Here is a 25,303-nt window from a genome sequence, read left to right on the forward strand (position 1 = left end):
CGTGTGTGTGTCTGTGTTATGCTAAATACCTTTTTTATTTCTGAAAACCAACTATCTCAGCAGTTAACTTCCTTCTTTTTATACCAGCAGAATGTGAAGAGCAGCACCGTGTGCAACACTGAATTTTATTCTTTTTTTTTTTTGGCTGTGCCTTCTGTACTCCTCGCAAGCTGTTTGCTGCACTACAAAAGGCAAGGGCAGTTGGTGCCATCATGGCTGGTTCATGCTGCCCTTATCTTTTGTAGTGCTCGAAACAGCTTTTGATATGGAATATAGTGGTTGGTATGTACAATGACAGGGATGCGAACCTTTTGCTCCTTCCTTTTTTTTTCCTTATGATGCCTTCTAGTGTTTTTTGTAGAGTGATGTATGACCCTTACCTGCTACCTTTTTTCTTAGTACTTTTTAGTTATGATAGTAGAATGTAACTATGACAGGCATGCAGCCATTGCATTTTTTTTTTCAGTGCATTCTAGTCATGCTAACAGGAACAGCAGCAGTGAAGCAGTCTTGGCTTCTTTTTTTTTAGCAGTGTAGATTTTTTAATGGATTTGATGTCGTGCCTATTGCTCAAGTGTTTGCGCAGTTTCTACAAGATGTATGTATGACCAGCATTCAGTTGGTGACATGCATGCACATATAGTATGAAATGCAACACGTGATGATGGTCCTTTGTGAAAGCGCCTTTTTCTGTATACTGAAGCTTTTTCATTCGAATTTGTTGCTTTGTTTTATTTTGTACAAACATTATGCAGATAGTTCGTTCAACCACTCAACCAGTTTTGTACACTTTTGCATACCTATCCCTGTTTATTTCTATTCATTTCCTGTTCTTGTTTGGAGTATGGATGTTGTCATTCTTTTGTAAACAGATCATTTTAAGCTTGGAGAGAACTGCATTATTATTTTGTCATTTTCATACCACTTGTAGTGTCTAGTTTCTGTGCTTGTAACTTCGTAGCGCATTGTTGAAAAAAAATCAAATATATGATTTACACATTTTGTTTCCTAGCACCTTTTGTAGTTATTGCCGAATCTCCCAAAGAGCACCCAACCATGGCTGTCCACCGTATAGTGTGGCATGTTTTGTAACAAAGAATGTGTACAGTTCTCACTTACTGTTTGCAGTTTTAATGTCTGTGAGAATGAATGACAATGTGCATCATTCTTTACATGTCATGTGTTCATGAGTTGGCTCTTTCTGGTGTTTTCTTCCTTGGTACAATATTAGGCTTCAGAGAACCACATTTTTTAATTTGCATACTGTTGCTTGTGGCTTTCCTTGCTTTTAACATGCATGAGATTGTTTAAGTTGCCTATTTGTAATGTATAATGTTGAGGAAATTAAAGAGTTCTGTAGTTTACTCATCTCATTTTCTAGCATTGGGTGCAGTTACTACCAAACTTTCCAAAGAGCACCTGATGGCCATTAACAGTGAAATGTGGCACGCTTTGTAATAAAAACATACAGTTCTCATTACTAGACAACAGTTGTAGTGCGTGAGAATTAATGATTTACAATTGTACATCAGTTTAGCTTGCATCATAACTGAATGTGTGAAAGAGCACCGTGGGTGTGTGACGGCAATGCAGCTTTAGTTGTAGCATCTGATGAGACTATATTTTTTGTCTGGCAGTGGTGTTGAAAACCTCTGCAAATACATAAGCATTTCAGACTGTTTTGCGAGAAATAGCTGGGAATAAATAATTTAGAGCATTGCAGGAGATTCTAGAGCTCATTTTAGACATTCAGAATCTATTTTAATGATCTCTAGATGATGACTTGCAAGACGTCTTGCAGCTTAAAAAAGTGGGTGCATTAGCTGAGCTAGAAGGCAGCTACAAGAAGTACCAAGACATATAAAAACATCTTTCATATCTTGTCAAAGCATCTTTTAAATGTCTATCAGCTGTCTTCGGTGCCACTTCAGATGTCTATAAGGTGACTTGTTTGTCTTGGGCAAGATGCCTTATAGCTATCTGCTAGACTGACTTATGTTTAGTAAGTTATTTGTCTTCCAGATTTCTAGGAGATATCTTGCAAGACGTCTTGTAGCCTAAAAAAGTGGGTGCATTAGCTGAGCTACAAGATCACTACAAGTAATATCAAGACATCTGGCAATGTCTTGCATATCTTGTCAAAACATATTATATACGTTTAGTAGCCATCTCAGAGGTCTACTGAGACATCTATCGGGCATCTTGCTTGTCTTGGCAAGACAGTTTATAGCCGTCTCATAGATGGGTTGGTGTTTACTGGGTATCGGCGTCAGCAGCATCAGTCAGTCGCTGCTATCTCTTCCCTCCTCCCTTTATCGCGTTGTCCGCTTGCTGCGCGCGCTTTTGCCCCCATCGTTTGCCGCTGGGTGTACACGCCGCCCCCCTCCCCCCTCTTCCTGCGAATCTCCGGTTGCATGATTAATTTAGATGTTATTTTATATCAGCGCTAATAGGAACGGGGTCAGATAATTTCGTCATCTGCACAACAGCCGAATCACTTGTTAAATATTTTGCGTGAGGACAATTAAAACGTGTATGTCAGCCACAAATTCGTGGCCATAGCGGATATTCACGAATACCTCTCGGACGTCCGCGTGCGTACATCCGCTCGCCATCCGATAACGGATGCCCCTCGGACATAAACCGAATCTCCGATACGGGGATCTGAATTTGGACGTCCGTACGGATGCCTTAAGAACGTCCTAGCTCTCATAGCAATGGAGATTCGGATCCTAATCGAACATGCCACGGATATCCGTGGTTGACTGGTACACATAGCGCTGGCCTGCGTAGGCACGAAAGCCTCATTTATCATTATGCAGTGACAGTGAAACTTGCAGCCTAAATTTTAGTAAAGGAACAATTTCAGCCGTCGCGGCAGATTTTGAAGCTGCGAAATATCGAAAGAACAATCAAGATAATCTGGACGCCGGCGCATATATGCCTCCACTCCTGGCAACGATGTGGTACAAGAGTTAGCTCGAGGTGTTTGTACTTCCGGACTGGCTCGGGGCCCCTTGATAAAGGGAGTGGAGAACGCGTGTTTAATTTCAGCTGTCTGAATCAGCATTACAAACTCGAACGTAGCACGATGTCTTCACCAGATGCAACAAGCAATTGCCTGGAGATGGCTTCAGGCGTTTACTTTCACAAACCCAGTTGTTAACGCTTGTTATCCAGACAGCCACTGTATCCAGACATACGATCGGATCAGTGTTATCCGTCTGGGAAAAGAGGGGAATGCCCCTACTCCCACGGGTGGGTGGGGTAGGAGAGGGGGGGGGGGGCATATACAGATAACGAAAGAACATGGGAGACCAGCTTGGACCCCGAGACCCAGCAGGCAGCGATCCAACTGGCCAAGGAACAATGCATTCCGGCCAGCATCCGAGGCGGAACGTCACTCTAAACATCCCTCAGGCCTAGAACCAAGAGTTAGAGAAGCCGCACATAATTTCTGCTGGAAAAAAATTCAATTTATTCCTCCCCCTCCTCGTTCGAGAACTTCGGCTTCCCTGCTGCTCTTTGATTTTAAACTGATGCACCGAAACCACATGAGCACCCAAAGTGCAGAGCTGTGATTGCGAAAAGCAATCACAGAAAGAGCAATCAAAATTTAATTGGGAGATCGGGGTATCAGAGCTTGCGTCTTGGTTTCAGTTCATGGTTTCAGTTGTGATCTGATAGAACCAGTGGGTCGTCAGACTTGTCAAAATGGTTCCATTTGGTTCCAGTTACTACAGTACCTGTAGAGTTGGATTTCGTGAGAAGTTTCCAGTAACCTTTTTTAATTAGAACCTGCTAGGTGTTCAGACTGTTCTATTTGGCAAAAGAAATTTTCAGCAGCTGCCGAGCTAGAAGCATTTCAGTAAACAATGTTTGTTGATAATTTATTTTTTGTCTTTTATCTCTATCACTAGTCATTGACAACATTTTGTTCAGCCAGTCCTAGCTCAGAGAGGTGTACAAAATCATTTTCTTATGTGACACAATGAAGTGTGTTCAAGGACCGGCAGGCAATGTAACCTTGTCCCTTAGTAACCTTGGCCCAATGCATCCGTCAGACAAATATGAACGAGGAGGAAAAACAAATAAATGTGCAGATAATTTTGGCTAGAATTCTAATATGGTGAGAATACAATGTTGCACAGGTTTTGCTTTTGTCACCAATCGAAACAAGGGCAGGAAAACCCCCATGAGCTGATTTATTATCCGAATTTCCAGGAAAAGGGCAGGAAAGCTCAATAAGCGTGGGGGGCTACGAAATAAAGATGCCTTGCGGCTGATACATGCCTTCGTTACGACTAGAATGCTCAACCCCCTACCTTCTAATGCGCAAGCATGACAAGGACCAACTCGAGGTCATACATCGCAAAGTTATCAAATGTGCTCTTGACCTCCCCACTGCCATATCCAACCTGCGTTTGTTGGACCTTGGGATGGTCAACACCTATCGGGAACTCTGAGAGGCCTAAATCTTTTCAGCCAATACATGCGCCTATCCCAATGCCACCCGGTCTCCGCATTCTTGACCGACTACACATTCGATACCTTTGAGGAATGGGTACGAGCGCCAGAACCATGCATACGCGCCTTTCAAGCCCATTCCCCGCAACATGTCACACTCTGACCATAATAGCCGTCACCAGGTGCGTGCGGGAGCACTGAAGCGATATTATGGTCGACAACATGTATATACTATGCGGACATTGCCGGTCCCTATACCGTGGGAGGTGGTTAATCACGGCAGTGGTCCACAACACCAACACAGTGGCAGGACTCGCGTTCCATGCCCACAACACAACACACGTGGAGGAAATCGCGATTGCGCTCGCCCTCTCCCTCCCACAAGTGAAGCATATCATTACCGACTCGAAGGGTGTCTGTCGGAATTATGACACTGTGTTGGTACCTCCTCTTGCCAAGCCCATCCTACGAAATTGCTGTCGGTTCAGCGACCCTCCAAATTGTAGCTTCATCTGGGCTCCCGGCCATCAGGAACTCCTGGGCAATGAGTTAGCCGATCAGGCAGCCCACGATCTCTCCCCGGGCACTCAAACTTACTCGGAAAATCTGCTTCGAGTCCACCCAATATCTTTATGACATTCAAAGAAATTACTACATATTATAAGGACAGCCACCGCCACTTTCCGGAACCCTGTAAAGGTCTCAAGAGAGCAGACAAAAGGCTCCTTCTCAGTTTTTTTTACAAACACAATGCTGTGCCCAGCAATCTTGAAACACTTCAATACACAGACTTGGATGGGGGCTGCAGCTTGTGTGAAGCGACCTTCTTGGTTGTTTTCCACATGGTCTAGGCCTGTCCATCCAATCCCCACCCTTCTAGGGACACCCGAGAGGCGGCGCTGCTCAGCTTCCATGACCTACAGTCCCAGCGGACCTTGGCCGCCAGGGTGCGAGCAGCGTTAGACGCAATTGGGGCTCGAAATAGGAGCTCCACCTCGATTTATGAGGACCTGGGCCACTAGGGTCTCAGTCCAAGCACCTCCTAGCACAAAAGAATAAATAAATGTTTGTCACCACCACCACCACCGTCGTTGACCTCACCCCTGTTGGACGCAGGCGAAAAGCTGCGATCGGCTGTCGCTCCGCGGCTAATCGCACTCGCTTTTCACACGCGTCCCCTTTAAATGGGCGTCGGCCATAACCGCGCTCTCAGTTGAAATAACCTGAACTTCGGAATTAACGACAGTCGAAACAAAAAGAATTTTGTCCACAAACTACATGAAAATTTATTCTATATCCCATTTAGGAGGATTATTTAGGAGTGCAATGATTGCAAAGATTTTTGCTCAAGTTCATGAAAGAAAATAGACAAATGACAGCAACTGCAAACAGCAGTGGAATCGACTGGCTGCTATTAATTTCAATTTAGAAAAGCTTGCGCTGCCTGCCTTTCGTGAAAGCCGTAGCGATAACAGCTTTATTACAAACACCTCCAGTGAACCGTCTGTGTGCTTTTGTCATCTTTTGTATACAGAGTGCCCAGTGTTGCTAAATTGACGATAATAATAGGCTAAATTTGACGTTATATGATTGCAATGGTCAATTATCACATCAATTGCCGTTTAGGCACAGCTTGGCACAACAACTTAGATTGGTATGGTGCAATTGGCACAGCACTTCCACCCTGCATGTTACGAATGACCTGTGGGGATGGTTTGTGAAATGAAATATCCTGAAGAAGCGCATGTGACATAGAGGCACCCCCAGTGATGAGCTCTGGATTAATTCGGTGCAACCAAGAGCTTTCAACACTTGCAGCAGATACCATCGCAGTCTGTTTTAAGCTTGTGTACCATACTCGAAGGTACTCGCGCTTTGAGCACCACTACAGTTTTCTGACAGTAAAATAGGCACACAATTTTCCAGAAAAATATTTAATCTTACAACATATATCAATGCACTTCATTTTCAACTAAAGAACTCTGCATCACAATATGCACAACCCATAAAAATGCAAGTTCAGAATGCCTGAAGGCACTGATAAAAATGGTTTTTGTTCCTTACAGTAAACAATCTAATATATAGTATGCATGTGGCTCTCCAGCATATTGCAAAACCACTTAAGACTAGCTTCGTTTGCAGGCAAGAAGTGCCTTCAATTCTGAGCCTTACCATAGTAGGTGGCCAGAATACTAGTACATAATATTCAGAACACAATCTTTGCAGTGGACTTGAAAACCTGGAGTGATACCACTATGCCAGTGTAACATACTGTATTATAAAAGCAGCTGCATCATCATACACTTAAGTGTAGAAGTCAAAAAGGATGTTTACTGCTGGAAGCAGCTATTAACCTTTCTTATGACTCCCTAAACAATTAACTACATTTGTCCTAGTGCAGGAGGGCAAGCAGTGCAGCAAGACAACGGCAGCAAATGATTCCCAGGGTCAACCACGCACTTCACCATTACTGAAGAATACATTACAATGTTAGTGAAGTTTTCCCTTAAAGGCACTGGGGCAAAGAAATCGTCAGGGAAAACCAAGCACCTTTACAGTACAGGTGAGGGACAACTTTCCTTCATCCCTACAGTTTTACACCGCTATCAAGTCACTATAACTGTGCCTGTTGTAGTAAACCACCTAACACACCTCTTTTGTAGTTTTCATACCATTACTGATGAACCTTCCATTGAAGAATGTGCAACACACACCACAGGTTGATAACTCCATTGTGTGCATTCACTGAAAATTAATAGCCTAAGTATGATGCACGTGCACAAGCTAAGCACACATACAATCCTTTGTTGTTACATCATAGACTATGGTGAAATTTGTTCCCATCATAGGTACTGGAACTATTACAGTGAAAACTACACAAGTTTCTAAAGGTAAGCTCATCACGGCAGTCAAGTATTGCAGTTAATAAGTAATGAGGCAACACTATCAACTACTCTAAAGTAAGTCACAAAACCAAAAATGCACATTTGACAGAATTAACAGCCAGCTTGGGCTTGATGTCCTTTTGAATAAAACCTTGCCCATAATGTAGATGAGATAAGTCAACCTTGCTAGTGACTACTTAATCACAGTTCTATTCAACCTGATTATAACACTACATCCAAGTGGCATTTACACTGCAGTACTTTCCAGAAAATGGCATATGACCTTGAGATAATAAAAAAACTCAAAAAGGTAATGCCTTATGAACTGGCAACACAAGAATGGCTTCAGAGTTTTGAAAGCACAAAACAAGCCAGGCAGGCACAGAAATGAGCAGCACGCAAGAACTCACAAAATAGGTTTAAAGTATGCATATCTAATTAAATTATGCAATTAAAAAAGAGCCCTAACCATAAACAATGCTAACACTTGCGTGCTGGTTCATCCTGCAAATCACCTCACCTGCAGTTTCAACTTCCAAAATGTCAATAACAAGGTTATTCCTTTTTGTCCTTATATGGCTTTCAATCAGGGCAGCAAGAGCACCAGAACAAACAAAAACACCATCCAAAAGGAAGCGATGCCAGTAACTATCAGCGATGCAGCCCTCAACAACAATGTGATAACAACGCAGAACAAATCCTATCTGCAGTCTATAGCCACATATAAATCAACTAAAGCGGCCATAGCGCGGTCCCTGCATCATGTGTGCCCTCTTCGCCCGCACCAGCAGCACAATGCCAGCCACAATCACAACAGACACCGTCACGCCGACAACAACGTCCCTGACAGTTGTTGTGGCCTCGTCGTGGTTGTAATGATGGAAATCGTAAGCATGCAGCTTTCCTCCTTTGGCCATGCAGGCTGCATGGGAGTCCTTGCGAGATGCCAGGATGGCACAGAGCATCGTCTGGCGGCAAGTGTTGTCACACGGCCCCACATCCTTGAGGGAGGAGCTAAGGCTGATGTACCGCGAGAGCAGATCTGGCGAACGGGCGATTCGGTGAGCCAACTCCACGACCGAGGCAGTACTCAGGTCTGCTTGCATGAAGTCGCGGCTAGCTGAATACAGGTGCTCCCACTCTGGCTCCTTCTGTGAGGAAAAAAAAAGATATACCGTATAAACGCGTGTATGGGCCGCACCCATTTCCCGAAGCAAGCATTTCAAAAAAAGAGAGAATCCGTCTAAGGGCCGCACCCAAACTTTCCACAACCTATGCCGGAATAGCCTTCAAAATGCACAGGAGCTTCCAGATGCCGCCCAAGGATGGCGCTAAAAGTCGCGAACATCATCATTATCATATCTTCTCTCTGCCGCGAGCTTCCGCAATATACATCGGCACCAGCATCGCCAGCCCTAGCTAAACTCTATGCCCGGCTACAGTGTTCAAGAACGCCACACATTCATTTTTTGGTCTGTTTTTACTTGAAGAATATGTTTTTCCATATGTCGCATGTATGAGCCGCACCCCGAAAATTAGCCTTGGAATCTGAAAAAACAATGCGGCCGTTACATGCGTTTATATGATATATATATTTCCCCAACAATGGTGGAGGCGAGAAAGAAAAATGCAGCACCAGTTTGACTAGTCCTTGTTCTCCTGCAAGATATCTGCATTACACAACCAAACACACAGCACAATGGAATGTAAAAATTTGGAATACGAGGAACTTGTACAATACAAAAATGTACCGATAGGAATACGTAACAAGTATCGATATAATGAGTGTTCCAGGTAAATGCAACAAAGTTCCTCAAGAAGATGGAGTTTACTAAGTGAATCAAGCAAATTAAGTGCTGTTAAGAGCTGTACGACTAAGCCAGCAGTGTTTCTTTTTCTTTTTTCTTTATTTTCATGCTGCAAAGTCAGTTACTTAGTTAAAAGCTTGGAAACTTCTTAAACATTGCCTTGCAGCTAAAAGTGTCAATTCATATGTTGTAGACCACGTTGAAACACATCTCGCTGAAAGATTTCGGACAAGGTGCTATTTAAGCAGCTCTTTTTACTGGCCCTAAAATAAAATGTGCCGAATACAAAAGTAATGATGCAACTCGAGTGCTGCAAGATGTGCTCTCCATAGGCAAAAAAAAAAAGATCCCTCTAGAAAGATCTCCACCAACCGAGCTCTTCATTTTCACAGGGCAAGAGATGTGCACCAGCAACTGCCAATGAGTCAGCGAAGAATGCGCTCCTCCGCGTCGGTTAGCAATAGAATGAGGAAAGGAAATGCACACTAGCAGTCAGACAAAGGGAGGGCACCTAGATTCGGGACGACCTATATTTATCGGCAACCTTGGCACCAATCAAAGTAAGTGCTTAGAGCAAACTGTTCTCCATCTACAGCCAGCAATGACTATGCTTGAATTCAGACATTTTTAGAGGAGCGCTGTTTCTACAATACAGGTTAGGTAGGAATGAATGGAAGCCAAGGCACACAGTACCCTGGCCACGCATCAGCTTCACTTTTATAAGTCGTCTCGACTCGGTGAGGCTGTGGAAATTGAGATGTCGAAATGTCTCGCATTAGCCCATCTCTACAACTTCTTTGAGCCTTATTTCTCCTACCTATTTTTCCTTGTCCTAGACTGTGCCTTCAATTTTCCTATCATTTTCCTCACCCAAAAAGACAGCTCCCTAATGCACAGGGGCATAGCCAGGGGGGGGTTCGTTTTGGTGATACTAGAACAATCCTCGAAGCTGGGCAGAGGCTAGTGGAGTTTTGTCAAGAAAACAACCTGACCATAGCGAATACTCATTTTCAACAGCACAAGAGGCGCCTGTACACATGGACTTCACCGGACGGTCTGTACAGGAATCAGATCGATTATATTCTTTGCCGCCAGAGATGGAGAAGCGCTATACAAGCAGTAAAAACAAGGCCTGGGGCCAATTGTGGCACCGATCATCAGCTTCTTGTTGCCAAAATTAAGCTTTGATTGAGGAAAACGCAGAAAACTAGAAGGCCTTTCAGGTATGATCTGGATCAAATTCCATTAGAATATGCTGTGGAAGTGAGGAATCGATTTCAAGAATTAGATCTAGAAGACAGAGAGCCCGAAGGGATGTGGACTGATGTTCGCGATATAATACAAGAAGTTGCTACTAAGGTAGTTCCAAAGCAAAAGAAATGCAAGAAAGCAAACTGGTTATCTGAAGAGGCTTTGCAAATAGCTGAGGAAAGGAGGATGGCAAAAGTTATGGGGGAAAGAGAAAGATACAAGGTTCTCAATGCGGATTTTCAGAAAATAACAAGGAGAGATAAGAATGCCTTTCCGAACATACAGTGCCAAGCAGTTGAGGACAACAGTAAATTAAGAAACACAGGACAACAGCCAATTAAGAAACACAAGAGCTCTGTATAAGACAATCAAAGATATCAAAGGAAGCTTCTGTGCTAAGCTGGGCGAGATAAAGGACAAACGAGGCAAGAACCTCACTGAAGCCTCAGAGATAAAGAAGAGGTGGCAGGAATACACAGAACTGTACAAGAAGGACCCGAATGTGCAAATCCAACATAAGACGGTTGTGATTACTGATCTCGAGCCGGGCATCCTGAAGAGTGAAGTTGAATGGGCCTTAGCCAGCCTTGCTAAGAACAAAGCTAGCGGAATTGATGGCATTCCAGCTGAGTTGTTTCAAAACCTCAACCATGACGCTGTTAACATTCTGCATACATTATGTCAGAAGATTTGGACAACCCTGCAGTGGCCACAGGATTGGAGGTGGTCAGTTTACATCCCCATTCCAAAGAAAGGCAGTGCCAAAGATTGTTCCAACTACCGCACGATCGCGCTTATTTCGCATGCTAGCAAGGTGATGTTGAAAATCCTCCAAGGTAGGCTGCAGCAGTATGTGGATCGGGAGCTTCCGGACGTGCAAGCTGGGTTTCGCAAGGGCAGAGGAACTAGAGACCAAATTGCCAACCTTCACTGGATCATGGAAAAAGCAAGAGAGTTTCAGAACCCATCTACTTCTGCTTTATTGATTATGCGAAAGCGTTTGGCTGCGTAGATCACAGCCGATTGTGGCAAGCTCTCCAAGAGATGGGAGTTCCAATTCACCTCATCTGTCTCGTCAGGAACCTGTATGAAGGGCAAGAGAGAGGCCACAGTCAGAACTGGGCATGGTCTTACTGATTGGTTTCCAATTGAGAAAGGAGTGAGGCAAGACTGCATACTGTCGCCCTGCCTATTTAACCTATATGCAGAGTGCATCATGAGGAAGGCCGGTCTGGACGAGTCTTCAGCTGGAGTGAAGATTGCTGGAAAACGTATCAACAACCTTAGATATGCGGATGATACCACTTTAATGGCAGAAAGTGAAGTGGGACTCAGGAGACTTCTGATGCGCGTACAAGAAGAGAGTGAGAAGTTTGGGCTTAAACTGAAAATTAAAAAGAAAAAGATCATGGCGTCTTGCCCTATCAAGTCCCGGAGCATCAAGGGACAAGAAGTGGAAGCTGTGACAGATTTTCTCTTCTTGGGCTCCAAGATTACCTCGGAAGGAGACTGCAGCCATGAAATTAGGAGACGCCTGCTTCAGGGAAAGAGAGCAATGGTTAGCCTTGACCGCCTAGAAAGAGCAGAGACATTAGTCTGCCAACCAAGATCCGTATAACTCGTGCTATGGTCTTTCCAGTTGTGATGTATGGATGCGAGAGTTGGACTGTGAAAAAGGCTGACCGCCGAAGAATTGACGCGTTTGAATTGTGGTGCTGGCGAAGACTCTTGAGAGTTCCTTGGACTGCCAGAAGATCAAATCAGTCGATGTTGTCGACCATAAACCCTGACTGCTCATTGGAGTGTCAAATTCTAAAGTTAAAGCTCAGCTACTTTGGTCATCTGATGAGAAGAGAGGAGTCGCTGGAGAAAGATTTGATGTTGGGAAAGGTTGAGGGTCGCCGGAGAAGGGGTAGGCAACGAACGCGATGGTTAGATGGCATCTTAGAGACACTGCAGATGAAGTTATGTGATGTTAGGAAGATAGTGAGAGACCGGAAAGCGTGGCGTGACATGGTCCATAGGGTCACGAAGAGTCGGACACGACTGAACTGAACTGAACTGAGAACACTCCTCAAAAATTTTTTTAGCACTGCATCTCCTATCTTTTCTCCCCCCCCTTACCAAAAAAAAAGACATTTTTGGCTAGGCCACTGCTCATGCATGAAGTGTCCTAACTAAGTTCACTTATTCACTGAAACCTCAGATACAGTGATCATTGCCTCGCACATTTTCTTTCTGGCTGCCCCTGCTAGCGTCTCATTACTGATGCTGCATGTATAGTTTCCCTTCCCTCTGCTCTCAACTCAGTTTCCTTTCCACGTTTTTGATTTGCCCCTTCCCCTCGCACTCCATTCATATTTGCTTCCCCAGAATGGTACTTCGCTAATTCACGTTGTTCAAGGCAGTCACCTGAGAAGCGGCAGCAGCGTTGGCTTTATCCAGGTCCAGGTAGTAGACGTCATAGTCAAGGAGGTCACCAGTGGAGCGCCGGTAGGTGTAGAGTCGCACAGATGGGTTTGCCGGCTCAGAGAGTCGCCTGTAAGTAGGGTCCTTACTGCCCCAAGGTGTCACTGATCCGGTCAGCTGCATCGAACTGACTGGTACACCTGCAATCACATCACGACCGAAACCAACTGTCAACATCAACCTACCCCTCCCTGCGTGCATGCACACACACATGCACACTATCACGCCTTCCATCACGGCAGTTTATTCTTATTTCCTCTCATCATCTTGCATCAAGTGTGTGCACACTAAACTGCGCTAATAGTTAAACAATCATCAAGAGACCAGCTACTTCCATATTTATTCTAGTGTAACGTGACCATGAATGTAATGAGAGGGAGGCAACTTTACCTGCTTTCCATCGAAGAAAAATAAAACCACGAATGTAACACAAGACCAGCAGATGCAAAAGAAAAGTGCCTTTACTAGATAGACATCATAGCCAATACTCTCTGTTTTTCCAAAACATGTTCCCTTATCTTCGTTTTCAGAGTTCGAGATATCTGGAAAAAGAGTCCTTCTCGCTGCCATCCTCCCACACAATGTCATCCCCTGTGCCGTCAAGGTCATTCTATATGGAGCGCTCCTTGAATGCATAAATGATCATGTTATAGGGTGGGTTGTACAAAGCAGCAGGCGTCCTCTATTCAGACCCCCGTTGAGCAGCTGCAGCATAGATGTCATCCCCTTGGAAAAAACAAAGCGGGTTTTTGTTGCCCTCCGGCTTCTTCTCCTCATGGGTCAGGTGGCCACGAAATGAATCCAACAGCACTCTTGTGCCTTTCCCTGCTTTGCTCCTTGAGCCCGTTGCACGGAAAAATGATAAATTCCGCCACTTTTTCCTTCATTTCAAATACGGCGAGGCCCACAAAAGCCTTTAAGCTGCAACCGCCACCTGCATATGGTTCATTCATTCACATCCACTCATCTAGCTACCATACTATCTCCGAGCTCTTTAGCAAATAGGATTGCTCGTCTCTTAAAGCAAGCACTATACTGAACACGGCGTGTTGCCACCATGTGGGACTGCGGTAACAGTCAAAGCAATCACACCCCGAACAACACCTCAATGATCCAAAGAAACACAAACAAAAATGTTTCAACCTTTTGGACAAGATGGATTAGTATTTGGCTTCCATGGTGCCCATGTTGCCAACACTACAAAACTGCCAAAATCAAAACTGAGTTGCGATTGATTCAAAATTGCTGCACTGCACCACTGCTTTAAGCCCAATCAATCATAATATTTAATCAAAATGTGATGGCATACTTCAAGAGACGAAATCTTGAAACAAACAGTACATTCGACAAAGTATTTGCAGGACAAAATCCTCTGCTGTGTTCCTGCAATTAACACTGTTCTATGATGACAGCTGTGGCTGCCTTATGGAGTGCAAGGGAGACTAGGCACATAGATGTCAGTAGTGTTGAAGAGCAATCAGCTCAGGTCACTTTCCAATTGGTCATCCCTTGCTTGGTCATCGTGCTCTGATGCATTACTGCGAAACATTACATTGCATGCATTACAGTCACTGAGCGATTTTACTGCAAAAATGCCACAAGCCGTGAATTATTCTGAGTGAATGCATGACCAGTGCTTCGTGTACGAATTTTGCTCGCATTGGGCAGATATGAATTTCGGATGATACAAACATTTTTAGCATTCCGGTGAGATTTTCATTGTCGAGACTTGACTGTAGCTCAACACTGTTTGTTACCAAGAGCAAGTACGACCGTAAGATGTAATGAAGCAAGTCTGTGCAATCTCATGTCATGCAAACAAAATTGAAAGCAGGCATCTCAGCACTATCGAACTCTACGAAGAAAGAAATGGCTTCTTCACAATAAATCTCTCCTGCCTTACAAATGTTCCTCTACCCCAGTGTCACAACTTTATCCTACCTTAGCCACAGTGAATTTTCTTCCCTGAACCAATGACCTGGAAAGCTCAGTGTTGACCCTTTCAGCAGCCAGGCCAGCAACACAATTTTGAATTTCTGCAACTGCGACTTTGAGGGCTCAAGACAAAAGAGATTTTGAACTCCACTGAGTTTTTTCGCATCCAGTTTAACAAGTTTCACTCTTCAGAGCCTGCGTCAAAAGTGTGTCGGTTAAGCATTATACCAAATTAATCCTTTCAGCTTTTCAAGTGGAACCTCATTATTACGACCCTAATTCATACAATTTCCCAGTTCATATGTCCGTGGGTAGTAAAAACCTCCATACAGCTAGTATTTCCCCTCCAATCATGACATTCCCAAACAGCATAATTTCCTTACTACTTCAAAATTTCTGGAAGTCGTGTTCACATGATACACACAGTGACCAATTGTGCATGTGCTAACATAGAAGTGGGTCGAACCTGCAAGGCCTCACTGCATAGGGGTGAAGTATCAAAAACAACAAACTAACTAAAATGAGACAGCCACTTCCGCAGTGATGCATCATGAAGAGGAGAAATGCAGTGGTTTTTTCAAAATAACTTAGGGAAACAGGGGTGAAGCATTTGAGAATGAAAACTAGTGAACCGAGTCTGGAGAATGTAAAGCAAGATTGCGGTGACAGTCAACCAACGTGACAACACCTCCAGAGAGCTAATCTACATTTTCTTATATGGTAAAAATGTCAATAAGCATCTTTTTAACCTCACTCAACTGTTACATTTTTCAAAACCAGATAGTTTGGATCGCACGTTTTCCTAGATAAAACATTATTTTTCCCACATTTTATAAATATGTAACAAGGTTTCACTGTATTACTAAAGAAGTTCACTTATAATGCACGGGGCAAACAGGAAAAGGCAAATGATGAAAAGGAGATATACTTGCCATTTTTGTCTGACAACACAACAAAGCCATTACTGTGCTGGTGGCCGAAGAACTGTCCGGCCACGACGTCCTTGTATTGGGCTATCAGGTCCTGGTACCTGTGATTGATGTCCTCAAAGAATGCAACAGAGGGAGGCTGCCCAAGAAGGGAGCGGCTGAAGTAGCCTGGGCCAACGTGTCCCGAGATGAACACCTGATAGGAAGATGGGACACAAAAACGTGTCGCTTTTACTTATGGTGCTCGCAAGTACGCTTGAAGAGAGTGAAAGGTTCAGCACAAAGAAGCAAGAGCACCTTCACATGGCTACCAGATGCTAAAAAAAAATAACATCCATGCCCAATTTCTTAGCTTTATGCCCAGAGCTGTCAACATCGAAATTAGACTGCTGCCACTACACATCTACACACTGTTTACGACCACTGGAGAAACAGCAGCACATACAGCATCCAAAGCTTATGCACAGGCTTCCAATCCTTGGCCTCTTTCCTTCCCTTCCGTACTCTCTTAAGTCAACCCTTCCATGATACAGCTGTTATACAAACTGTACAAGTAGATCACCGCAAACCGGTCCATGCACCACAAGCAATATGCACGCTAAGCCAAGGGCAAGCAAAACCAAGGGCTCCAAGATTTGTCACGGGCACCTATGACTTCAAGATAAGAAATAGGTTCAGAAATCACGCACAAAAAAAAATTTGGGAGTAGAAGTTGTCGTCCACACGCAGGAAAATACTGAGGTTAGCTTTTACGCAGCATCAACGATAACACAGGAATCGACAAAAGCATATACATAAAACAGCCTCGTTATTACTCTCAGAAACGCGACAATTCCAAAACGAGTAGGCCATACCAAAGTCGTATCAATGTATTTAAGTTCTCATTCTTTCCACGGACTATTGGCAAATGGGATTTGTTCCTGAATTAGATAGCGTGTGCACCCCAAATTTTAGATCTGCCATATAAAACTTAACATGCATTTTTTTTACACAATACTGTGTAGCATATTATCTAATGAGATATTTCACGCTTTGTACTAAATATATTGTCAGATAGAAGTTAATTGTGTTTTAGTGGGTTTTTTTGCTGCCACCATTTGACTCTTTCCTTTTCGACCTTTTGTGATTGTAATGAATCCCCCTATGATAATGCTCAACAGGTGCTTTAGGTATTTGCAATAAATAAATAAAAATAAATAAAATCTCTGCGTCGTGAAACAGTGTTGCCAAGCTAAGTCACTCGGCTCTCAACTGTCTAAGCTCTGAATGAACACCCGTGCACACCCCACACTTATGCGCCTTCTTGGGTGCCAGAGGCACATGCGTGTGATGCCGCCGTCTATGAGGCCATGTCAGATCTCTATGTGCAGGTAGGCCTTCTCTGAACTAGCATAAAAGCTTCCCCCAAGAAACTACATCCCACAATACAGCTTCTATGCCCTTATGCGTGAATGTGTGTGGAGGCTATCACGCAGGGGAAACACTTTCTTGTGCAGCAGCAGCCCTCTTTTCTCTTTCCACAACAGTGGTGCATGGACATTCCACTATTACCGCTGCACAAGGCTGCCATGGTGTGCAGCCACTGTAAAAGTGTGTCTTATCTGAAGCGTATATGAAACATTCTGTCTTTAAGCAGACTTTTTTTTTTTACACTGAACCCTATATGAGAACTAACCAAATGCTTTCACACTGTTCATCTTATCCGAGAACTCATTTAAACAGGGGTCTGTTATACTTTCTTCCACTACCAACCTGTGTGCAAAGCATTCAATTGAGTCTACAAGAGCTGAGACACCAGAGTTTCGTTACTTTTTTCTGCCTCTTTGGAGTAGTGCATGAGATGGACAGACAGGGATCATCACATACAATTTATCTATGTTCAGTAATAATCTATGATTGCATTTTTTCTCCACTGTAATTGTTAGTAATGTAACCGTTCACTACAGGCTGTTCCAATGCAGAGATAGTCATTACAAACAAAGCCTGGCCAGTTCTTAAGGTGCCATGTGCATGCACACCTTTTGGCCAGAACAGGGTGAAAGCCAAGACATGCGAGGTTGCTCAGCACCATTTGAAACTTATTGCAGTTCCCCCGAGGCAAAGGAAAGATTAAGAACCCCTGACCCAGGGTTTTCGTGGTTTCATGGGAGACAAATATACTTCACGGCACCTTCTGTCCCTGGTGCTGGGCATTGTGCAGCTGGTCTCGCAGCCACGCCATCTGGGGGTCACTCGGCTCTGGCTGCTCGCCCTTGTTCCCGGTGTACCAGAGCACCGAATTGAGGCACACCAGCTGGATTTTCTTCGACAGTGCCCGGCTGTAGTAGCCACCTGCACACACAGCACGCACAACATACTCAAAGCTCTGGCAACCGCCAATGAACGCCCTAGCACGATCAATGGTTCAATAACACTCGCAGCCAACCCATATGGGCACACTGGCCAGAATAAACCAGCCCTCACACACAAACACACACTGGACAGAAAGCCTGAAATTTCAGTATGGTATATGTAAGGCTTAATGTGCCAAAACGATTCAGGTTAGAGGGATGCTGTAGTGGAGAACTCCAGATAATTTAGACAACCAAGAGATCTTTAATATGTACTGACACCATATGGCCCATGTCACCTTTTGCACTTTTTGAAATTTTTGTAGAAAACTGCAGCCTCTGTACTATGGACATAGAGAATTAGGCATATGAGTGGTGACTATTTTCCAGGGAAACCTAACAGAGCCAAAAATCTTTTAACATGCCTATGAACGGTTGCCAGTTGGTGGAAACAGATACCCAACAGAACAATGTCCCAATCATCATATCAGCAAGTGACTTTTATAAGACCTGCTATTATTTAACTGCTAACAACCTTGCCTCCTATAAAGTGTTTCTCAATAAATGGCAGCAGACAAATACACCACAAAACAGAAGAGGCAGTGCCTATGCTCTCACCAAAAATAAAAGCTTCAAACACAGCAGCGAAACAAAGAAAAAGAAAAAAGAATAGGCAGTAGACCCAGTTTCCCAACAGATGGCTCAGTGAAAAGGGGTCTCACCCCGTTCGAATGTAGCCCAAGCATCCTCGGGGAGCAGCTGGTTGAAGCCTCCATGGTTGAGGAAGCCTCGGTACAGGGTGGCATTCTTTGACTCCATGGCATTGGCTGGAACCCAGTCATGGTTACCTAAGGTGGGCACGACAAATGAGCGGTGTCGCCGAGCCCAGCGCCACAGCAGGTCTCCAATCCAGCGTGTCTCGTTGTACATGTCGGGCCATGATATGCCACTAGTGTGAGGCAGGTTGTCTCTGCAGAAGCAAGACAAAAAAAAAAAAATTTAGTTCTGGTTTAGCTCTGGTTAAACCGAGGGCTAGCGAAAGCTAGGGAGCTATGGTTATGCTTAGAAATTGGCAATTACCACAAAATACCCGAGCAAATTATCTGCAGACTGTGGCTAAGAGTACAAACATGTCATCCCCATTTTTATTTTTAGTTGCTGATCGCATGCAACAATCACATTTGGACACTGCGAAATTCATCAAGCAGGCTCTCCCATACATCACATGGAATGAGATCAAGGTGGCTGACTATCTGTTTCAATATCACAATGCAAAAGGACGCGGTTTTTTGTTTGATCCTTCTATAACATGCTTTTTCTGCATAAAAGTAAAGAGTTGTAATTAATATAAAAAAGAATAAACATCTACAAAACTCCATTCCATAATAACTGATGTGCAACACCAGCAACAAAAAAACTAGAACACTTAAAAATTTATTGCCTCCGTGAAAGAAACAAACCAAGCGAGTTGTTGCACTATCAATGCTGCAAATACCGCCTAGCAATAAACTAATACTGCTTATATAGATGGCCTCCCAGTTGAAACTTGTCAGCTTAACCCTGTTACAATAGAGGCATGTGCGAGCTTAATCTTTTCTCCATGCACAGCACTTCCTTGAAATAAGCCAGCACAACAAATTGGGCCTGATAAGGCTCCACCACAATCACTACAAACTGGTATACGCTTTATGTTTTCCTCACACTATGCACATTCTCACATCAAGCTGGCCCAACAACTCAGACCTCGGACAATCGGCAGTTTCACAATGCTTTCTTTTCTCTCGCACATGCTGCCATCTTAATTTGGCTTCGACAGTAGTAAGTCGGCTGGTCATCTTGACTGTTTTCTTTCTTTCCCTCTTTTCTTGCTTAACCATTCCATGAAGAGCACTTACAACAGAATGCACACTGTACCCAGATTTCTCTCTGGTTTACCCTTCAGTTGCTTCTGCACTTCTGTAGCCTGTGTTGTATATATGCATAATGCCTAAATAATGAGTGCTTATTACGAGTAAAAAAAAATATCCGACCTCGTTCTGTGAACCACAGATAACAAAGTAACAGTTACTATAATAGCATAAATGTAGCTCCCTGTGATGCAGCTGTCTTTTAAGTAACCAAATATCGGTTTCAGCCAATGCAAACTATGTGTAAAAATAACCAATATTCAGCGCTGAACCAAACAAAACCTCCTCTAATACTGAGTTGTTTTTTTATAACAGTATTTTGATGACAGTGATGACAAAAATTTATTTTCTCAAAAGGAGGTCCCCCAACTACTACTAGTTTCCAAGCTAGAGCTGGCCTGCCTCCCATTGTTCAAGGTTAGGTTGGGAATTACTGGGGCTGCTCTTACTTCAGGGAGCCATTGCAAAGTTGGCATTTGTTGGGACAGACTGAGGGATGTACGATAAGAATAAAGCTGACGTGGGAAGGTGTCAGTTCAGAACTGTCTCCATGCTATCGTTTCCTCCCTTGTAAGGTGATTGTGTAGCGGGCAGGTGGATAGGTCTGACGGTGGAGCCAGTAGTGTTGGAGTAGCTATATCAGAGCTTCTCATAATATTTTACAAGAGACCCCTCATCACCCATATCTGCACGCAGCATAAAAACAACAATGCATGAGATGCCCTGTTCAACTGCCCGAAACAGCCACGCAGGCACCCTTACCCTGTCCAGAGTACAAAGTCTACTGTAGGCTGTATCCGTTCCATGGCTTCTACAGCAGACTGCGCCAACAGCTTCGGAGCATCGCAGACGAAGTCACCGTATGCTCCGATATCGTCCATGGCAGTGCGGTTGATATCCACATGGCAAGACAGTGCCCGACTGCCCCGTGTGGAGTAGTCCTTGTCCACATGAAAGTCAGTCACGTGCCAAAAGTAGCCTGCCAGAAGAAAGAAGCAAAACAGCTACTGGTCTACGCACTGTTGGATGCAAGAATTAAATGCCTCAGACAGCACATTAGTACACCCTTACACTACAAGACAGAGTGATGACGATGGTCTACGAATGAAGCCTTTCTAATGGGTGTTTTGTTGGAGCTCCGTGCCATCTGGTGCTTAAGAAAACTCTTCCCGTTTTACTATCATCATACAGAGAGAACTTCCCACCTGCCAGCCAATGGTTCATCTAAACCACTCAAAAACTGCTTCACCATCATTCCTAGAGCCATAAAAATCAGAACAACAATGATTTCCACTGCAAAGATCATACCAATTTTATCAAATTCATGCCTCACATTTCTTGAAACATCTAGAACGCAAGCTAGAACAGCTGTAAATTAAAACCCATACTCCAAATGGCTACTTCTATCAGAAACAGCCACCCATTTGATAAAATCAGCTATGCCACAGTGACACGTTAAAAGAAGAAAAACGGCAAAACTTCTGAAGCTTAGGCTTCCTTCGCAGCAGAAGTCGCAATCACAAAAATCATAAATGTCAAGATGCAGGTGATCGTAAAAAGCGTGTCAAATTCATTTCAGCTTCCAATGCCAAAATGCGCTTATCTGTAGCCCAATGCTCTTTATTATCAAAGGCTGCCTCAGATCAGCAGACCAACACCGCGTTTAGAAACACATAGGACCCTAGCAAACACCAGTGCCGGGTGGTATATTGTCCACGCCCAAATCTGTGATAATGTGTGGTTTGCTAAGCATACCCTTTGAGAACAGCTTTTCATGTGTGTACAGGTGTTTTAGACTGTCTGGTTTAAATGAGTGCATTTACAAGCAAATGCAGCACCCAAGAGAGCGTGTTCAACAACACAAAAAGCTTGTTGTATTTGGAGAAGGACCCCACTGACCGAGTGCCTAGAAGTTGTGAGAGGCATGTCCCGACCCGAACACACAATTATCATGACATTTTAAAATCATTTCAGCTTAGAAGTGTCATTGTATAATAAGTCATGCAAGTACTCGTTAAAGACAGGCACCTTTAGAGGCATACTGTGAAATGAGACAAAAAGAAATATGTAAAGTTGTGTTTACATTCGTTCATAGAGGCAGTGCTCCCACCAGGTACCTCCATTATGAGGAAACCCTGGCAAATGCATATTGTGGTGTGTTAAAATACATTTCATTTGTGATGGATTCCATACTTGCATGTTCTGTTTTGGGATGTACTTCATTTTTGTTATTAAAGGGACAATCTCATAGGAGCACAGTGAAATAAAAAAAAACTACTTTAGAAACTACTGCTTATATGCATTCCTATAGGCTACATACCCCTCTGCTAAACCGACCCAGCAACGGCAGCATCATTTGTTGCTCACATCACAAATCAGTGTTGGTCCATACGGACATCAGATGTCTTCCCGCACTGCAGTAACTTGCATCAGCATGAATAAACTGACTAGCTTGTAATTCCCGCTTCAGAAAATATGTATTTTATACACTGAGAACTCACTAAGACACGTTGGCGCAGCACATGGCTGTTCTGTGTCACATTGAAATGTTATTCGTTGTTGTATTTCCTTCACTAATGCGTTCTATGTAATCCTAAACTCCTCAAAGAAGTGTAGTTTTGGTCTATGTAGGAGATTCATAAGAAGCAGAGTACTGTTCTCACATCTAATATTTTTTACATCCTGGCCATTACAAATGTTGAAGCTACAATACGTCGCTTCACAAATTTGATATTGTGAGGTTGACACGTCAGCATAGCCCTCTTCTTAAGCTTCAGTGGTGAGCAGCAATACACAGTGACTTCGAAAACATGTTCCGATTGCATGCGACACCCGATATACAGCGGTGTGACAAGATTAAGGCACATACACAATAATGTCCGTATGAAATCTCATGGGTTTAAGCTGCTCTGAATCTATATATTTATTTATCTATTTATACCAAATACCCCTAAAGGCCCTCATGGCTGAGGGTATTACATAGAAGAAGGGTGACAGGTTACAGGAAGATTTGGAAAGTATGTGTTGAGGGGGGAGGGGGAGGGGGGAAGAGCTGCAGTTGAACTGCCTCTTAGTCGACTAGTGTTCAGGTACACCCTTGGGCAAAAGTGGAGAGACCACGCGTTTTGACAAACCTGCACGGCAGCTTTTTCGGACGGTGAAGCGGTTATTTCTATGTTATGCATAGGGTATGCTTGCCATCTTGCCCGAGCAAATTATTCAGGTTCATCTTTTTATAAAGAAAAATAATAATTGCACTGCTTCACGTGGTCTCTCCACTTTAAGCAGGGGTGTACATTGTTTGAAATAAATCTGAGGAGTGAATCACATGCTATTTATTTTGTAGCTTTGTAGCCTGATGTCTGCTAAGCTTCGTGAAGCCAAGATCAGCAGCAGAAAACTAAACATAAACGTGCTGTTTATTCCTTTTTCCTCAGTCATGTGCATGTATTAAATAGTAATAAACGAACACAAAATACAATTCATGTTATCGGATTTAAGCACCCTCTGCACACCACACACAGAAACGAGGCAAGCGAAAGTGAATCTGGGCCCGTATTCCGAGTTTGCGTCGTTATCGGTGTCGCTATCTCACGTGACCTCGAGCTATGTGATTGGTCGAAACGCCGAAACCGGGTGTTGCCACTACGGAACCGGAAGAGGTGGAAACATCATGTTCCGGCGTTTCCACCAATCAGATGACTCGAGGTAAGACGCCCGACTACTGTGGCGGACGCGTTTAGATGAAGGCGAAACGAAGAGGCGTCCGAGTGCTGTGCGATGTCAGCGTTGTTGTTGTTGTTGTTGTGGCTGTAGGAAGAAGGAAAAGAAAATGCACGGGCCTGCTACTGGCTCTGTAGCTGAGCCACCTCCGCTGCCTCGTGCAAATAGAAGAATAGAGAAGAAAGAAAAGCAAGAGGGAAAGAAAGACGCGCGCCGCAACAACAGCCGTCGTCCACCAGCAGCGGTGGCATGTGCAATGACGGCCTACAGCAGATAAAAATTCGGTGCCAGGCCAGCCCCCGCCGCAAGCAGCGGTGACCGACCTGCACCAGCCCCATCACGTTAAAGATCCCCAGGTGGTCGAAATTACTCCGTAGCCCTCCACTACGGCTCCTCTTTCTCTTTCCACTTTCCTTCCTCCCTTCTCTTACGGCGCGGTTGAGGTGTCCACAGAAAACAAGTGAGACAGTTACCGCGCCTTTCCATTCCTATAAATCAATCAATAAATCATCGGAGAGATAGCGACACTTTCGATAATGACGCAAACTCGGAACACGGGCCTTGGATTCGCATTTCTGTTCCAAGCGTTTCAGTAAACATCAATAAGAAGAAACTCACGTTGCTGTTCCGATTCTCAATGCCGTTGGTGATCATGTAATAAAATATAAAATCAACCAGCACTATAAAACGAGAACAAGAGCGCGAACTAAGACAAGTGCATTGTCCTTGAGCTCGTTTCACGGTAGTGTGATTTCTTGCTACCATTCTCCCCCAACTCGCTCGTAAATCGAAACAATAGCGCTTTCTACGGGTAGACCTCCAACTTAGCGCTACCTAACCGAAGTTTATAAGCGCCTCTGGAAGGCCAGCGGTGGGTAGCACTTTGACGCGGAAGGAAACTGCGCACCGAGTGTCGGTGCGCGATATGGAAAAAACTCAATTCGATTTTCCAATAAGCCTCGGTTTACACGACACTACGGCTTGTCTCAGGTCAACACTGCGTGATGCGAAGAGAAAATCCCTCAACATAAAAACAAATTAGCAACGCAATGACCTTTCAAGGCTGTGCTGCACAGTGCAGTATCGAAAGATGACAAGGCAGCTGATGCCTACAGGCACAGAGTCGGATGATCGCGAAAAGATCAGTTTCTCAGAAACATACGCACCTATGTCGTCTTGTGAGGTTGTGACATACACAGTAGAAGCCAGTCGAACCAGGGCAATGCAGAAAAGCAGAAGAAACGCAGCTTGCATCGCCATGGTAATACCACACGCTCTCGAGCCCAGTCGTCGAAGACGACTCTTTTGTCGACTGACGAATGTTTTGGCCATGCGCCAACTCAAGCCCACACTTCCACACCACGCCGCGCGACGATCGCGCACGCGGCTCGCAGGCTTTTCTCCACTTTTTGTCGCAGCTGGCGATGACCGGCGACGACATCAGTCATCGAGCCTCGTGAAGCATTCTTTACAAAGCTCTGAAAATGTTGCAGTCATAATTTTAGTCATTGTAACGTCACTTCTAATCACGGGTAGCACCAGTGCAGGATGAGTCGATGAGTGTCGACAATGGTGTCGACCGCAGTGTACTTCTTTGAA

The 25,303-nt window shown here is 44.1% G+C and overlaps 1 protein-coding gene across 1 annotated transcript; it reads right to left on the reverse strand.

Moving 5' to 3' along the window:
* Window positions 1–6,973: 6,973 nt before the first annotated feature.
* On the reverse strand, window positions 6,974–25,242 carry LOC146179467 (acid sphingomyelinase-like phosphodiesterase 3b). Its single transcript, XM_084579085.1, has 7 exons — window positions 24,871–25,242; window positions 20,744–20,960; window positions 18,797–19,044; window positions 17,915–18,075; window positions 15,748–15,940; window positions 12,824–13,020; window positions 6,974–8,503 (listed from the first exon to the last, which is right to left on the reverse strand). Exons 1-7 carry the CDS (start codon window positions 25,034–25,036, stop codon window positions 8,081–8,083), a joined length of 1,605 nt encoding a protein of 534 aa, XP_084435211.1. The 5' UTR covers window positions 25,037–25,242; the 3' UTR covers window positions 6,974–8,080.
* Between the last annotated feature and the right edge of the window lie 61 nt (window positions 25,243–25,303).

The sequence above is a fragment of the Amblyomma maculatum genome, chromosome 9, assembly GCF_055883805.1.
Source record: "Amblyomma maculatum isolate TAMU_Amacu chromosome 9, ASM5588380v1, whole genome shotgun sequence".
NCBI lineage: Eukaryota > Metazoa > Arthropoda > Arachnida > Ixodida > Ixodidae > Amblyomma > Amblyomma maculatum.

Excerpts from the sequence above, each read along its gene's own strand:
- LOC146179467 (XM_084579085.1), bottom strand. The coding sequence starts at position 25,036 with ATGGCCAAAACATTCGTCAGTCGACAAAAGAGTCGTCTTCGACGACTG. Across the intron at positions 13,021-15,747 it reads TGTGTTGTCAGACAAAAATG|GTGTACCAGTCAGTTCGATG; the intron begins GCAAGTATATCT and ends ATGTGATTGCAG. Across the intron at positions 8,504-12,823 it reads ACGCTGCTGCCGCTTCTCAG|AAGGAGCCAGAGTGGGAGCA; the intron begins GTGACTGCCTTG and ends TTTTCCTCACAG.